This window comes from Pseudochaenichthys georgianus, chromosome 12 (genome assembly GCF_902827115.2).
Source record: "Pseudochaenichthys georgianus chromosome 12, fPseGeo1.2, whole genome shotgun sequence".
Taxonomy (NCBI): domain Eukaryota; kingdom Metazoa; phylum Chordata; class Actinopteri; order Perciformes; family Channichthyidae; genus Pseudochaenichthys; species Pseudochaenichthys georgianus.
Genome location: NC_047514.1, coordinates 5,629,035 through 5,644,575, shown reverse-complemented (window position 1 = coordinate 5,644,575; position 15,541 = coordinate 5,629,035). Strand labels below are relative to the sequence as shown.

The following is a 15,541-nucleotide window of genomic DNA, read 5'->3' as shown; positions in this document are numbered from 1 at the left end:
GGGTTAAAAAATAATAGATGGGGCAAAGTCACTGTTTTGTAAGTCACAAATTACATTGAATTCTTCTAAATTCCGAAGTCCAAACATACAAGATTGTAATAAGTCAAGTCCAAGTTCTGAACCAAACCCATGACCACATGTACCCTCTATTGTTTTTACAGATTAACAGTGAGTATAATATTACAGAGGACATATTATGCTCTTTTTCAGGCAGATTTTGTTTCTGTACGGAGACATGTTTGTATGCTTTCATGTTCAAAAAAGGTATTTATTATTCTCATTATGCCTGTGCATCCCTTTTTTCATCCTCTGTCTGACACCAGAGCCCAGTCTGCTCTGTGTGGTTAGCTGGCCTGCTCTGTTGTGATTGGTGAACCACTTATATATGTCCCGCCCCTGAACCTCATGTACAATGGGTTGGAAACAATAGATAAAAGAAGCACAGTTGTTATATATAGTGATGTCATTCTGAAACCGAAGTAAACAATGGAGTCCAATGGAGGCGTTTCAGGCGGGGGGCGGGGGGGGTTGGGAGAGAAACTCTGGAGGGAACTTTGGGATTTTAGCATTTGCACATCATGGACCAAAATCTATACAACACACTGAAGGAAAGGGAGAACCACAAAAAGAATAAAAGGGCCTCTTGAAAATAGTACTGGAGAAAATAAATATTAAAACCAATGTGTTTATAATTTTCCATTAAATTATTAATAATACTTCTGTTTAAATATCTGTCAAATGTTTTGCATAGAGCCATCTGTTTTTTGTTGACAGCAGCAGATTTCTTACACCTCATTCTGATGATCTAAGGCATCATCTGCTGTCTGTCTGTCTTTCCCTAAAGAGGTGGCAATTTGATTGGCGGCTGTCAAATTGATTAAAAGCTTCTTCTTTTTTTCCCACTCTGAATAAAACAGAAGACTAGGCTACTATTGAGAAGTCTTTTTTAATGGGAGACCTGACCAAGATAGGCAGCAGCAAAGTTACAAACAAAAAAACACAAACATTTGAAAATAATTAAAAACAAAGCATGGAAACTAACATTTTAAAATAAAATGGTCACGTTTTATAACCAGGTACACCTAAAAACATTGCAGTCTTAAGAAACAAGCCTTTCTTTCTTTCATTAAGGATTTAAAAACATTTAACAAGATAAATTAATTGAGTTTTAAGTTGTTCTGCAACATATTCTGCGCCCTTTTTAACCATTTTTGTATGCTATTGAGACTGAAATGATAGAAAATCCCGAGAACGCAAAAAAAGAATATTGCCTGGAGATATTCAGCCAGATAAGAATACTACATCGTATGGGAGCAGACCACAAATAGCTTTTTATCTAAAAGGTGCAACAATTACAGAGCCCACGGGTTCCTTGAGCAGGCCATCCTAACCAAGAGTATGACTCACAGTTATGAGTCAGACCATATCTGTTGTCATAAAAATACAGAGCTTTTAAAATGGTGGGTCTTGAGGAGGATGTCAAGTTTTTCCAACTCAAAGTCAATTGAGTTCATTCAAGTTTATTTCGCATCTAACTCCAAATGAATAATACCTAATATCAGTCTGCTTAAGCATCATATTTGAAGTGTTTACTGCATTCACGTAATGCGGGTGGTGTCGATCAAGTTCTTTCCCTTCATAACAACATTAAATTATCCTGGCCTCCCTCTGATGATGTAACCTTTTTGGAAAATTATATTGTTGGGTAACTGCACCCATCTGGCAACTTGACGGTTGCAATCAAACCAGAATTGGTTTGAGCCATGTCTAGGGGAAGTTATGAGAATATTTCTCTCATAATCTGTGAAATTGAGGGACCTCAATTCAAAGTGAACAGAGTTAGGAGATGACATTTCATGTGTGGCTCTACGTATTGTTAGGTTGCAAGAAATATGGAGAAATAATAAATGATATCCATTTCCTTCCTTGTTACTGAATATAATATAGAAGGAAAGACTTAGAAGACTTAATGCACCATTGTTGTACATAGCAGGATTGGAAGCTGTGGGTTGTAATGTTGAACTTGTTGCACCCTGAATATTATTTTTAATTAATGGGAGAGCAGAGACCTAGTATTATTATTTTTCAAGCTTCTTGGTACAACAATTCCAGACATCCAGTTTTTCAGGGTACAAAAAGTCGTTCTAAAAAAGGCGCACACCTCTATCCCAATGAAATGATCCATTCTATAGGGAAATAAAAATCCTTGGCCTACGATGACTAACACTGACTCACGAATGAATATGTGGGGCTTAATCTGCTCCTGCTGCTGAGTTGAAGCTCCACACACTTTCTGCCAATTTCACATTTAATTATAATGAAAAGATCCTATAAAAAACGTCATTGCTCACGTTTAAATGCATGCCGTTATTCGGAGGATTGAGAGGTCGCACTCCCCAGTATGGACTCAGAGCATTAATTTCACATCCTTCCAAAACAGCTGGAAGCCAGAAACACTTTCAGACTCATGAACTGCAGTGGGGGGGGTTGTTTAATTTAGATGTTCCTACCTGTAGCTCGGTTTTCGGTGTGCAGCCGCTGTGCAATTTCCATTTAAAAACGCATCCTTCCTAAATCACTTTTAAGTTAACCGTGTGCCCAGGATAGTTCCGTGTGGAGCTCCGGATCACCGTAGTTCTGATTAAAGCGGGACCAGGTCTTTTGTGGTGTTGAAAAGGACCTGAAACACGAGCGTTTTCTTTTAAAACCCGCTAGGCAACAGGTGTTCATTTCACGTTCAGGTGACAGTGAAGCACCGACCCACTTTGCTGCTCCCTCCCTGTGAAAGTCCAACCCCACCCCCTTCCCCTTCCCCTCCAGCTCCACCCCTGCCAACTCTGGCTGGTGCGGGGTTTAAAGGACTCAACCCATATTAAACGAAAGTTTGCACTTTAAGCCCTCTAACATTCAAGCCAGTGCAGATTTAATATGAGTTTGTTTTTGCAGCAGAGAATGATAAGGCGATTTATTTTGCCCTTAATCCCTTTTTTTGTATTTAAACCAGTTTATTGGTGACCACAAGAGGGTGTCCTTCACCTCGTGTTGGTGCACGGCCAATCGAAGAAATTAGGAACACTTGTTGGCTGTATGACTCAGAATATAAGTATAAGAAACTGCACAATGTTGACATATGTTCTCTTGCATAAAGTGATGTGTTTGGCAATGAGAGGCTATTCTTTGCAGTTGCTCTCAAAAAAGAAAACCTTTACTCGTGTGTGAATGGCTGTTTGGTCATGGAAACACAATCTAGTTACTTTAGATAGATTTAGAAAATAAGAAAGTTTGCCTTGATTTGTTTGCTTTTCTTACTTTCTAATCCTTTCTTCGTTTGTTTTTTAAATGTTTTTATGTTACAAGGAAGGAAGGACTTTCAGTATCAGTATTTAATTAGTTGAAATCTGTGTTTCAAATAGGCCTTTGGTTTCTTTGTTACGTAACCGTTTCAAAATGTTATCTCCATAATCTACCATCACAATCAAATCTCAAAGGACAATCTACATAATTAACTTTCGTGCTTTTAAAATCACAGTAACAAACTTCTAAATAGATTTCTCCTTTACTTCATTTTATTTTTTTTAATCAGTCAATGCATGTAAAAATACATCTTTCCTTGATATTCAAAGACAATTGAATATACACAAACAGCAAGACTTCATACAGAAAGTAATACATTTCAGTTACACATATAGTGACCTCGACAAAGTAATCAATCTTTGGATAGTACTGCAAATATGATATGTCAAGGGAAATATCAGCCCGTTTGAGCTTTGCATTGAAATGGTATAGACTGCAATTGCAAATAAATACTTGTTTTATGATATACTATAAAAACAGCAGTGCAACTGTGCAAAGAAAACAAAGCTTCTCTGTCATTCAGGTCATGGACGGTCGAGCAGGAGTAACTTTAAAAAAGGCATCTGTGTTTTCTCTTATCTCAACACTTATTTATACATCAGCGACATGTTGCTGTACCGCAATAGGTCCCCTTAAGTGTTTGGCTCTTTCTTTATAAAGTTATATAGAAAGCCTCTAAGGTAATTCAAGCATTTGTGTGGAAGATAATACAACACGGAGCTTTACATAAACAACACAGAATCATAAAAAAACAACTAAACATGTGTCTCCAGTGATAAATTATTAGCTACATACATTCAGAAAGTAAACAGCAGGTAACAGTCTAGGTTATAAAGTATGGCGAGTGTCGGGGTCAGTCGCCAAAATCCGGGATGTCGTCATACGAGTAACCCCTGTAACCCTTTGCGGCGTAGTAGGCGATTCTCAAATGGTAAAATCCAGGAAGGAAAACAAGCACCCCTATGATGATGACAGGAATGGTGCGGTCTGGGTTCTGAAAACATCAAAAAAGAGAAAATATTGAGTTGAGGATAAATTGACATTCTTTGGATTTAAAATCTATTTTAGGTGTGAATCAGACTCATATTGACTCACTCACACATCAATACCCTCCTGCTGGAAGAAGCTTATCAGATTTATAATGCACTCATCAGGCTTTAACATGCTTAGCTCCATGTTTGCCTGCCAGCTCCATATAAACAGGCTCTGGATGAAAAGGGTGTGCAGGAGGCACAGACGTGATGACTTCATCTGTCTGAGATCTGGTGTCATGTAAATCACAAGTCATTTCACATTGAACCACCACCAGGCAAAGACAGGCCATCCTTATCATCGCCGAGTGAAGTGTTTTATTTCCCCACCAGATGGCAGTCTTGTGCACTGAGTAACTGTAACGCCAATACACTGCTGCATGGGCCATGCCTCAACTTACTTGGTCTTAAGCACTTTGAGCATCATTTCTCTTTCTGTCATGTACAGTATCTATTAGGCATGTATTTGAGGTGGTGTTGCCAAAAAATAACAGGAGAAGTGTTTTGTAGTTTGACAAAAATGCAAATGGAGGATTATGAATCATCTTTTGAATCTTCATATATGTTTACAGCACCACACACACGTGCAATTTAGACATTTAACGTTTTCTTGTAGGGGCAGTTGGCAGCTACATGTTGTATACAGAGTCTGGGGAACAGTGGGGGTCCAGTGCCTTGCTCAAAGGCACCTTTAAAGTGCCCATGAGATAAACTAGCTCCTCTCCAGGTAAAAGTACACACTCAGTACTTGGTACGTTCAGGGTCTTGAACCAGCGACCCTCCATTTCCAAAGCTAATGCAGCTGTTTTTCTGAGCTTTCAACCACATTTCATAGTCTTCGTCATCTGATGGAGTCTGCTTAGTTGAACTATCTAAATGAGAATCGAGCAAACTCCACGTACAAACATATATAACTGTGTGGATGAAAAAGCTCCAGAAAAAAGGTCAAAACAATTAAACCACATTACTTTAAATAGAACCTGCCTACATCCAATATGTCCTTCCTCCATTGCTCGAACATTGAGTAATTTCTGGTATTAAATATGCTTTTTCAACTCGCGTGGGCTAATTGGCAAATAGACGGCTCACATACTTTGATGCCGCCTTCATGTCAGATCAAATTCTCCGCAAATACAAATATGCAGACTGGAAAAAGCATTCACATTAACCTCCTGCTGATTATCAAATATATCATTTGAATAGTTGTCTCCCAAATGGAGTCCTTATTTGAAGAAGCAGGACCACAGTGGGGGATCTTCCAAAGTTGGCACTCAAAGAACGAACATATCAAAATCATTAGTTGTAATTCAAGCACGCAGAAAACAATCGTCGCCCTGCAGCATCAGAAAACTGGCTGCAGGGCAAAGAAATGCCATGATAACGTCTCAATTAAAGCTATTTAAAAATCAGATTAACTCAACAGGAGTTTTAATTACAGCATGTGTTTGCCACTATCGAAGCTGCGTTGGCTCGATGTGTAAAAACTGGGCTCACGCCTCAATACTTTGTTTTACCGATTGAAATATTTGTATGCGGTTGCGCCAAGTGTGGGAAACTGTCAAGCACCAAAAGCTGTCTTGTAATGCTTGGCCAGATTAACTGGCTTGTTTACTTATGTTAAAATCAGATATTTTGTGATGTAAAACAAAATGGTGAAGATTTGAAAATTTTAATTCAAGCTACTTTTTTTTCCTTAAAGCTGCTTATGTTTAGATTACTACGATCAATTCTAGAAAAACAAGTACTTTTTCATACATCTTGCAATGTCATAAAGTATTGGCACTTAAACCTTACGTGGAGAATGAGCACTAGTAGTGACAAACGATACCCGTCCCCAGAATTGATACACTGGAGGTTTGTTGATTGTTTGAAATCACTTGTCATATTTTAAAGACGTGAGCCATTTAAGACAAATAAATCAATCCCTGAAATAAACCCTCTTTGAGATTTGAATAAAAGGTATGTATAATATTAAATATGATAGTTTTCTTTATGTCATCTCTTTTTATGACTATTAGTTGTCAGTCTATGCCTCCCTCTTGGCAGTAAGTGGGAGGGTAAAACATTGTTTGGTGCGCAGTGAAACATTTCTTTTGAAAGGCTAAACCCCTTAGCTTAGCTCAGCAGAAGGACTGGAAACATGGGGGAACATTTAGCCTGGCTCAGTCCAAAGCTAACCAACTGCTGACTAACGGCTGCAGCTAGTTAGATCCAAAGATAATATAATCTGCGTTATTCCTGAACCTTCAATGAAAACTCTCCGGTGAATGTACAAGTTAAACAGACAATCAATGACCTCAGAGAGCTTGAGATGGATTGCTTCCTTTGGCGATGGCAGGCTATGTTGTCGCCTTTTTCTGCCATTTGTGCTTTTAGCCGGTGTACTGCTGTACAAAGCTTCACATTAAAGGTGGGGTAGGTCATTTTGGAGAAACCAGCTCGAGTGCGCTAGAATTTGAAAATACACAACCGGAAAAAATCTGCCACTTCCTTACAGAGCCCCTCCTCCAACACACACGAACGCGCACATGACCAATGAGGGCACGAGATACGTTTGTGCCCCGATGGAAGGCTGACAGGCAGGCAGGCCATCCAGTTACTTTAGACGGGCCGGCTCAGATGATTGGTCGTGCTTTTTACAGCGCTATGGCTTCCACAGATGACATTTTTTTATGGATTTATTGTCAAAGCACTTAAGATATTCATTGCTATCGGGGTGTTGAGAGCATTCCATGGAATATAGCCAAAAAGTGTTTCTGAAATAAATGACATACCCCACCTTTAAGTGTACAAACATAAAAGGTAGAAAATTCTGTTTATGTTTCATGTGGAACTACTTGAGCAGGTCGCCCTTGAAAAAGAGATCAATGATCTCAATGGGATTTATCTGTATAATTAAAGGTTTGAAATGAAATGAAATGAAAGAAATGTTCTCATTGAATTCTTAGTAAGAAAAGCGGTGAAGCATACATCACCCAACATGTCAATTCCTTTCTTGTCAAAAAGCATTCAAGTTGACCTGAAGACTTCCTTTAACAAACTGCTTTAAGAGATGTTTGGAGACACATTCTGGACATATTAAACAGAAAGGTAAAGAAAATATGTTCTTTTTCGCATAAAGGAGCAATTTAAAAAGAGATAAATCTTGTGAGTGGGAATTACTCAGAGAACAGACAGGCGGCTCAGACGGAAACATTTTTGTTGAAAATGGATTTTCCGGAGAACAAGCCTGACGGGGTATTTACTGTCAGTTATAGGGAACACAAACATTGTGGGAGAATGTGACATGCTTCACAATGAGCCCTTTGGCAACAGACACATTCACTGTATTCAAATGTATATACTGGGGAAGTATTTCAAGTACAGTCCAACCCTAGACCCAATATTGTGGTTTGTCAATAGGTTAGGGTTAGATCACAGATGTCATTACATTGACTGACTCACCTCCACCTTTATGGTTCCTGACAGAAGAAGAGCCCCGAAGATTATCAATAAGGAGCCAATCATAAACAGGAATATTGCCAGTGCGATTGCCTTGTAGGGGACCTTTGGCGGGCTTTTCTTGAACTGTAAAAGGTTAACAAAAAATAATGATTGGAAATATTAGCAGACAGTGCAGTGCTGCCTCAATATTGAGCTTAAAAGAGTGTATAGTTCAATTTAGCAATGAGTATTTTCTGTTTTTTTCAGTTAACAACAAAACTAATTAGCCTGTGTTAATCCCTTGCAAATAAACAGACATAAAATACTTATTACCCTTGTTCTTTTGCTAGCAGCAACTCATATCTCCTCGAGTATAATCAAGCAGGCACATATCCAGGAAGTCATTATTTGGGATCAAATGAATTGGCAGTGGGAATAAAAGGTAATAGTTCCTAGGCTCCTGAACAACATGCGAGCCGATGTTTGAGGAAGGAAGGAGCCTCTCACCTGTAAGTCGATGTAACCGTCGTCATCAGCTGCCAGCCGTGAATACTTGACCTTGTTGTTGGATTGTCCAGCGCCCAACATATTGCTTCATTAGGAACTGTTTGGAAAGAGACACACAACAGATATGAAGTCAATGAACTTCAATCACGTCTTATTTCGTCCGGTATTACACCAAAATGCTTTCACTTACGCATCTACCCTCCAATACAATAGGTGGTGCCGTATGCAACTTTAAAAATGGTTTGCAAACCGCCAATAAACAAAGAGAAGAAGATAAAACAAGGGCTAACAAACTCATGATTGTGTACCTTTTTCAGTGTCAGTTGCTCTTAGGAAACTTTATAGAAGAAAACATGGTTGCAATTTGAAGTTTTTTTAAATGTAATTAACTAGAAAAAAGGGAATATTTGAAGAAGTGTTTTTTGTGTTAATAGTAAGTTCCATGTTGGTCAGAACCATGTTAGCTCATCTGTGCTTTTCTAAATACATCTTGGCATTTCTTACATTCAGGTGTGCAAAAACTACAGGTTATGAACTTATTTTAAAAACTAAAAAAAGTGCAATAAATTATATATGTATACCATTTATCCCAATTCCTAATAACTTAATATGTCCACAGAAATCTTTGAGATCTTGAGTGAACTCTTCGACAACATATTGCTCTGCTTATTGATTTGAAATCTGAAGTAGGTAAGGCTATAGCCAAGTCAAAACCTATCATGGTAGGTACATGTTCCTTTGTTGATGACATACAGCAGCGCATACTGCCACACAACATTGCTTAAATCAGTTATTTAGAAACAACACACCTTGGGAAAATATGAAAATGTTTTTTAGGCGTAATTAGGAGTAGTCTGAGAATTTAAATAATAAACTGACCTTTTTATTCAGCGTCTGACAAAACTTTTCAGCATTTCCAACATGCGCTTTCACTGTTTGAGCAAGGGCAAAGGCGACTCTTAGTGCGTCTGCTAGGGGATGAATTAGTCAAATGAGTTGTTTGCAGCACACCGTCTAAGTGCTTTTATTTGGCAAACTTGAGATGTTTCGTGTTTTTCAACTAAATCCAATTTGGACTGAATGAAACACAATTTCTTGTATTTATTAAACACGTACCAAAAAAATTACTTTTCAAGATGATCAGAATTGCATCCGATGTGTCATCCCACAGAAACAGAGAAAGAAACAGGACAAAGTTGCGCATTGATCTGCTCCAGAGGGACGCAGAAGAGTTTGACTAGATATGATCTGATATCCTCAAGGCTTTGCTTTTGTGTTTGGCTCTGTGAATACTTACACTTGAGCCCCCCCAGAGGGAGACTTAATCCATGAATACAAACTGTTGTTTCTGCTTGAACAAGAGTTTGGAGGAGCTTACAGAAACCTGCTGTGGTTGTAGCCAGCAGCTGTCACAACAACTCACCACAGAGCCTCTCTGATGAAGAAAGCTGCAGGTTGTTGTGAAGTTACATTTGCTGCGAAGAGGGGATACTGCAGATTTAGCAAGAAAGGGAGGAAAGTCTTTACAATACGAGGACAAATTCTGGATGTCGCTCGATTTTCTGGGAAAGATAATTTTGAATGAGAGCTGAAACTTTAAATATGTAAGAATATTCTCGGGCTGCACAATTAATTGGCTTGGGAACCAAAGAGTCCTGACCTGAATGAGGACTGGGAGCTAGAGAGGTGCAAGTTCACCTTCTGGGCACTGCCAAGACACCTCTCCAGATAACAGAAAAGTGCATGTGTTTGTATATGTATCTACAGTACCGTACTTTTCGGACTATAAGCCGCAAACTTGTTTCCCCATTTTTTTTTGTACAGCTAACGGCCACTAGGGAACCTCCTAAATCTATGGATTTTACAGGTAAAATTAACCACCTTTAACTCTATGGGCTCTATGACCGGTCCGCGCCCGCCACCTTTAAGCGGCGGGCTCCAGCAGGAAAAGCTGGAGGCCGGAAAAGAGTGAGACAGGTAGCGCGCCAAAGTAAAAGTGGAACCGAGAGACAGAACGAGAGCAAGACAGACGGACAATTTAGCTGCAGCGGCTTATATGCAGGTGCGCTTTGTAGTCCGAAAAGTACGGTGTATGTATTCAGACCTAATGTGTATAGGTCCTGCAGTGCATGCATGTTTATTGCATTGAATTTAATTTCCCCTTGGGGATGAATAAAGGGTCTTGTTCTTCTCCTTCTTAATCATTATGTTATTGAAATCAGAATATGGACTAGTGCAATATATCCAAATTGCAGAAAGCAAAACAGTTGGTTAAGGAGATATATTTTAAAATATAACAAGTACTTAGTCTATCTTACAGACTAAATACAAATATCTGTGTTTGGTAAAGATCATGAATGCAGACCATGATCATGTTTGATAAACTGTATGCAGTGATAGTTTGTATAATATTCCAAAAATCAAGTTTGACAAAAATAATCGCGCATGTTTTTCCAAATCCTGCAGCCCTAGAGTAGAAATTGGTTATGGGGAATATGTTCAAATATTACAAGTACGTACTGCGGTTCTATAGAGAAGTCCGAGCCTATTCTACAGACTTAATAACTAATGCTGTGTTTGGTAAAGAACCTTTTACACCATGATCATTTTTGATATATTTCAATGATAGTTTGAATAATGTTAAAAAAATGATATTCTCTCGCAATTGCAATATCAGTCAAAAATAATCTAAAAAATATTCCTCCGTATTGATTTCAGATGGAGATTTGCGACAGGATTGTTTGCCTGAAAATCAGCATTCTTTCAAAGTCCAGATCTTTGCATTAGCTTTGCATCTGGTGCGGTCACGGTGACAACAACCTGCCCCTCATCACCATACAGACAATCACCGTGTCTGCTGTGAAAGCCTTCAGGTTTCTAAGATCCTAGGATTTAAAGTGGGATCCCAATATAGACACCATCAGGAAAAAAAGGTCAAGCAGAGCGCGTACTTCCTGTGGCAGCCTCAGGAATCTGCCTCAGGAGCGACTGATCCAATTTTACAAAGCAATTATTCACTCTGTTCTCTGCACATCCATCACTGTGGGGGTTTGATTCAGCCACCAAACAGGAAGTCATGGCTGCTGCATTCAAACTATTGTTGGATTTATACACCTCCAATCCATAGCCTGAAATCGGGCCGGAAACATCACTCACACCATCACATCCTGGACACAACCTGTTCCAACTTTTTCACTCGACAAAACAACAGATTTTTCACTACGATGGATACTTCACAGGAAGAATGCCTGCTGTGTTCACCCTGTAACACTAACTATACTTACCTGTACATTATACATTTTATGGTTTAAATAAATACTGTTTTAACATTTAAATAGCACCACTGTAAAAGATACATTTGAACATGTGTATACAATGTTATATCCAGCTTCCTTATGTATAAAGCAACCTGTGGCATGTATCATTCTGTATTTATTCCAGCACCCTTTGCACTATAGCCCTACTATGTATGGATATACACATACATTATGGTATATCTGTACAAAGTGTACAATGTGAATGCTTTTATAAATGTAATGTATACTATATTTTGGTATTCTTGATTTAGTTATAGCCTAAAATTGCACACATATACATTACATGGTGTGTTTTTGACTGATATGTTTAGACTAACGTCTTTAAGTGGTTATTACATAAGGCAGGGACTTTTCATTTCTTCACCAGATGGTCAGCCCTTAAAATAACATTGTTTTAAATGAGGAACAAACATTTGTTAGGGGGATGGGGTTTTACTGGGGAAACTATTTACTGACTCAGTAATGTTATATTTTAAACCCTGGCTACACTACATGATTGCAACTTTTATTATTATGTATTTAAGATGTTTAGCTTAACACATTATTTTCTGTTAACGACCTTTGTTATTATAATAAAACTGCAAATATTTAAGGAGCAGTGTTGGGTGTAACGCGTTACAAAAACGGAGTTACAGTAATATACACATTTTTGCTGTAACGAAGTAATGTAACGCATTACTAATGAAATTTGGGCAATATATTACCCGTTACAACGCTCACTAACGCAGTTACAATGCTCAGTAACGCAGTTACAACGCTCACTAACGCAGTTACAATGCTCAGTAACGCAGTTACAACACATCTTAACCCGAAATGAAATGGTGTTTTGTTGAATGTACTAACATAGCGAGACATTCCGACACCAGACAAATTGTGCGGGTAGATTAGTAAACCTGGTGTGTTTACCCTTCAGGCTCCGCGTCGGGATCTTCGGGGCAGTTGAATGTTATTCACCCTCTATTAAAAAAAGAGAACGGAGCGAAAAATACTAACAACAAATTGTGTCTGGCGCGCGTGACCTGCTCCGCTGTGCGTGCATCATTTCCAAAGTGCTTCCACAGCAGTGACACACATCTGTGGATAATCATTTATACGAAAATGGTTAAAGCAACCATCACTAAACGCCAGCAGCACTGCATCTACTGCAGACTGCAGCAACAGGTCAGATGGGGACATCACGTTACCCTCCGTTGTGGACACTAGCTTACTCCCGCCTGACTCGCCGCCCTCGCCCCCGGAGCAGCAGTCTTCGTCGCCCGAAACTACGCAGCCCCTCTGCGGCCCGCAGGTGCCAGGATACCACGGCAAAACAGAGCCTGCCCAGGTATATCTAAACAAGTACCCGCCTGTACAGTGGGGTTAGGCGGTCATTTTGCAGCTCGTGGTATACAAATAGACAATGGAATATGCATGTGAAAATAGTGCCATATTCTGCCATGCCTGTAGAAATGTTGGGTCAAAAATAATGCATACAATAGCACAGATGCCTTCACCACGAATGGCTACAAAGATCTCATATCCCAAGCTTATCAACGAGCTGATGTTGCAGCTGAAATGTTCTCCAGGTCACAAAGTCAACCTCACATGATGATGTGATACCAGTTTTCAAGCACAGTAAATATTCTCTTCCCAGAGTATATGATGGGACCAAAGTGATGATTAGTACATGGTTTTAATAATACTTTTGCTTTTCAATGTTTGCCATTTCAAACCATGAGCTGGTTCAAATAATATTTGCCTTGATTTACAATATGTTCTCATTTGTTTTATCAGTACAGCTTTGAAGCTTTGCTGCTTTTCTTTGCCACAGTCCACTTTGGACTATATGAAATATATATTTTAACTCACTTGAAATGTTCTCACTTGCTTGGTTTCAAAACATAACAAATGCCATAATCTGTTCATTGGGACCATCAATGCTATTTTTCATTGCTGTTGCCGGCCACTATTGCTCATGTAAACCTACTACTGCTGCACCCCCTGTAACCTCAGAGGCACCTGAGTCATTTTGTTCTGGAGCCGGGCCTGTACACGGCCATATACTAAACAAAATACAAAGCCCATTCCGTGTCCTGTTATTGTTTACTTCCTGTCTGCCTTCTTCTGGTGATTTATCTGATGTCCAGCGCTCCGTCTTTTAACCTCTTTTCCTTTCTCTTTCTTGATCCTCCTTAGCAACCTTCATTAGAGTCCTTGACAGTGGTCTGTACTGTATTAACAACGTGTCACATGTTAAGAATTTACAATCAGAATTGAGTATTCAACTAAGCCGTGTAATACAAGTTGTTAGTAGCCTTAAGGGCCTACACAGTTGTTATGTTATACCACATTGCCCTTCATTGGATATTGAGCTGCACTAAACTATATTTTAGCATTTAAAATACCTATAGCCATTCTTTTGGGGTTAGTTTGGTGAAAATAACTAAAAAGTAACTAAAAAGTAGTGTAACTCATTACATTTCAGTGACAGTAATATTGTAATGTAACGTATTACTTTCAAAAGACAGTAATAAGTAATATGTAATATATTACATTTTGGAAGTAACTTGCCCAACACTGTTAAGTAGTAGGCCAAGTACTACAGTATGCTTTCTTCTTTTAGTTTCCTGCTACTGTACCATGTTTGACTGTGTCGTCATATTAAATTGAATAGGAAAAATAAAGTAAACCAAAATAGTTGTGTATTAGTTTGAATTCACAACCCTCCTCCCATTATTATTATAGTTAAATCACGTGGGGCTAATTACTGCCAAGAATAAACAAGTAGCTTATGTGCAATAATAACATGATGTCGCTTAGGCTTGTGTCCAGGACACTATACACATAAAGTTATTCTCTGCTGTAAACTGAATAGTTAACCTCCGTCGGTTGTTTACGTCTCATAAACACTCGTTCCTAATTAGCTGCAGCATTAGCTTCTTAGAAGTTACGCTATTAAAAGCTAGCCAACATGACTCGTAACATACGCCATTACTTTTTTACAACTCACCATTCGTCTCTTACCGTCAGTCGATGTATTATTAGCACCGTGTGTGTGTTTATCTACAGCAGGACGCTCGTCTACACTGCCACATCGTTGTTTGGAAATGCATCCATTGGAAATGTACTTCCTTTTCCCAAGCACTGCGCATGCGCACATCATCCTCTTACTTGTTCTGTTGAAAATCAGAGGCTCCATTATCAATTCGTTACTAATACTAATAATACTAGAAATCGTCATAATAACAAAAACAATAATTATACAAATTATAATACTAATAACATAGTAATAGTGATCCAATTCCTAATCCTGAGTCTTTTACCCATTTACACTTTGCCTACTTATCTTTCACAAGTGTTTGGAATAAAGAGCAGCCATGGCTTTTTCAAAATGGCCTTTGGCAATGACTGAACATCAACAGCATTTAGCCTTTTCCAGCGAACACATTTTATTTTCTTACAAGACCCTTAACCTCAGCTCTTAAGTGTTTAATGGGTTGTTTGTGTTATTTTTCTTAGAATGACAAGATTTGTTATTAAAAGGTAACTGAAGTATAAGGCATGTTCACCCTCTCATAATTCCAGTCTTGCAGTCCTCGAAATACATCCTTGAGTTTGTCAGTGGTATTTTCACTTTTGTTGCATTTCCATGTAACTCTTATGCATGTGTAGCTGTATAGTTTTACTTTAGCTATGTTATCTCCCCTGCTCTTCTCTTTAATCACATTGCAGACTTTTTGCTGATTGACTCCGCAGCGGTTTGTTTAAGTGGAAAGTAAATGGCCCTGTACTTTCAGAAAAGAGAGCATTTTAGGTCAAGCTTTCTTTAAAGTGGATTGCCTGTGACGATCGTCAGTCACATTATAAGTCACATTATGTGTGTTTAACTGAGATGGAATTTTGAAAGATGATGCACTTACTATTGTTTTT

At 38.6% G+C, this 15,541-nt stretch overlaps 2 protein-coding genes across 3 annotated transcripts in view; both read right to left on the bottom strand.

Annotated features, from left to right (window-relative positions):
* Positions 1-2,758, bottom strand: part of igsf9a (immunoglobulin superfamily, member 9a) — a 67,249-nt gene extending 64,491 nt beyond the window's left edge. Inside the window, 1 exon segment of the mRNA XM_034095361.2 lies at positions 2,511-2,758. The gene's annotated coding sequence lies outside the window, so the exon portion shown is untranslated.
* Positions 2,759-3,544: 786 nt separating this feature from the next.
* On the bottom strand, positions 3,545-14,750 carry tmem230a (transmembrane protein 230a). 2 transcript variants are annotated; one of them, XM_034096483.1, is made up of 4 exons: positions 14,622-14,750; positions 8,316-8,412; positions 7,830-7,952; positions 3,545-4,348 (listed from the first exon to the last, which is right to left on the bottom strand). In XM_034096483.1, exons 2-4 carry the CDS (start codon positions 8,394-8,396, stop codon positions 4,208-4,210), a joined length of 345 nt encoding a protein of 114 aa, XP_033952374.1. In that variant the 5' UTR covers positions 8,397-8,412; positions 14,622-14,750; the 3' UTR covers positions 3,545-4,207. The 2 variants fall into 2 exon arrangements, with proteins under 2 accessions (XP_033952374.1, XP_033952375.1); XM_034096484.1 differs by having other exon boundaries at positions 14,636-14,750.
* Positions 14,751-15,541: the final 791 nt, after the last annotated feature.

Coding starts and splice junctions, on each gene's coding strand:
- tmem230a (XM_034096483.1), bottom strand. CDS start 8,396: ATGTTGGGCGCTGGACAATCCAACAACAAGGTCAAGTATTCACGGCTG. Junction 7,953..8,315: donor ACGGTTACATCGACTTACAG/GTGAGAGGCTCC, acceptor AACCTTTTACAG/TTCAAGAAAAGCCCGCCAAA. Junction 4,349..7,829: donor CAGGAACCATAAAGGTGGAG/GTGAGTCAGTCA, acceptor TGATGTTTTCAG/AACCCAGACCGCACCATTCC.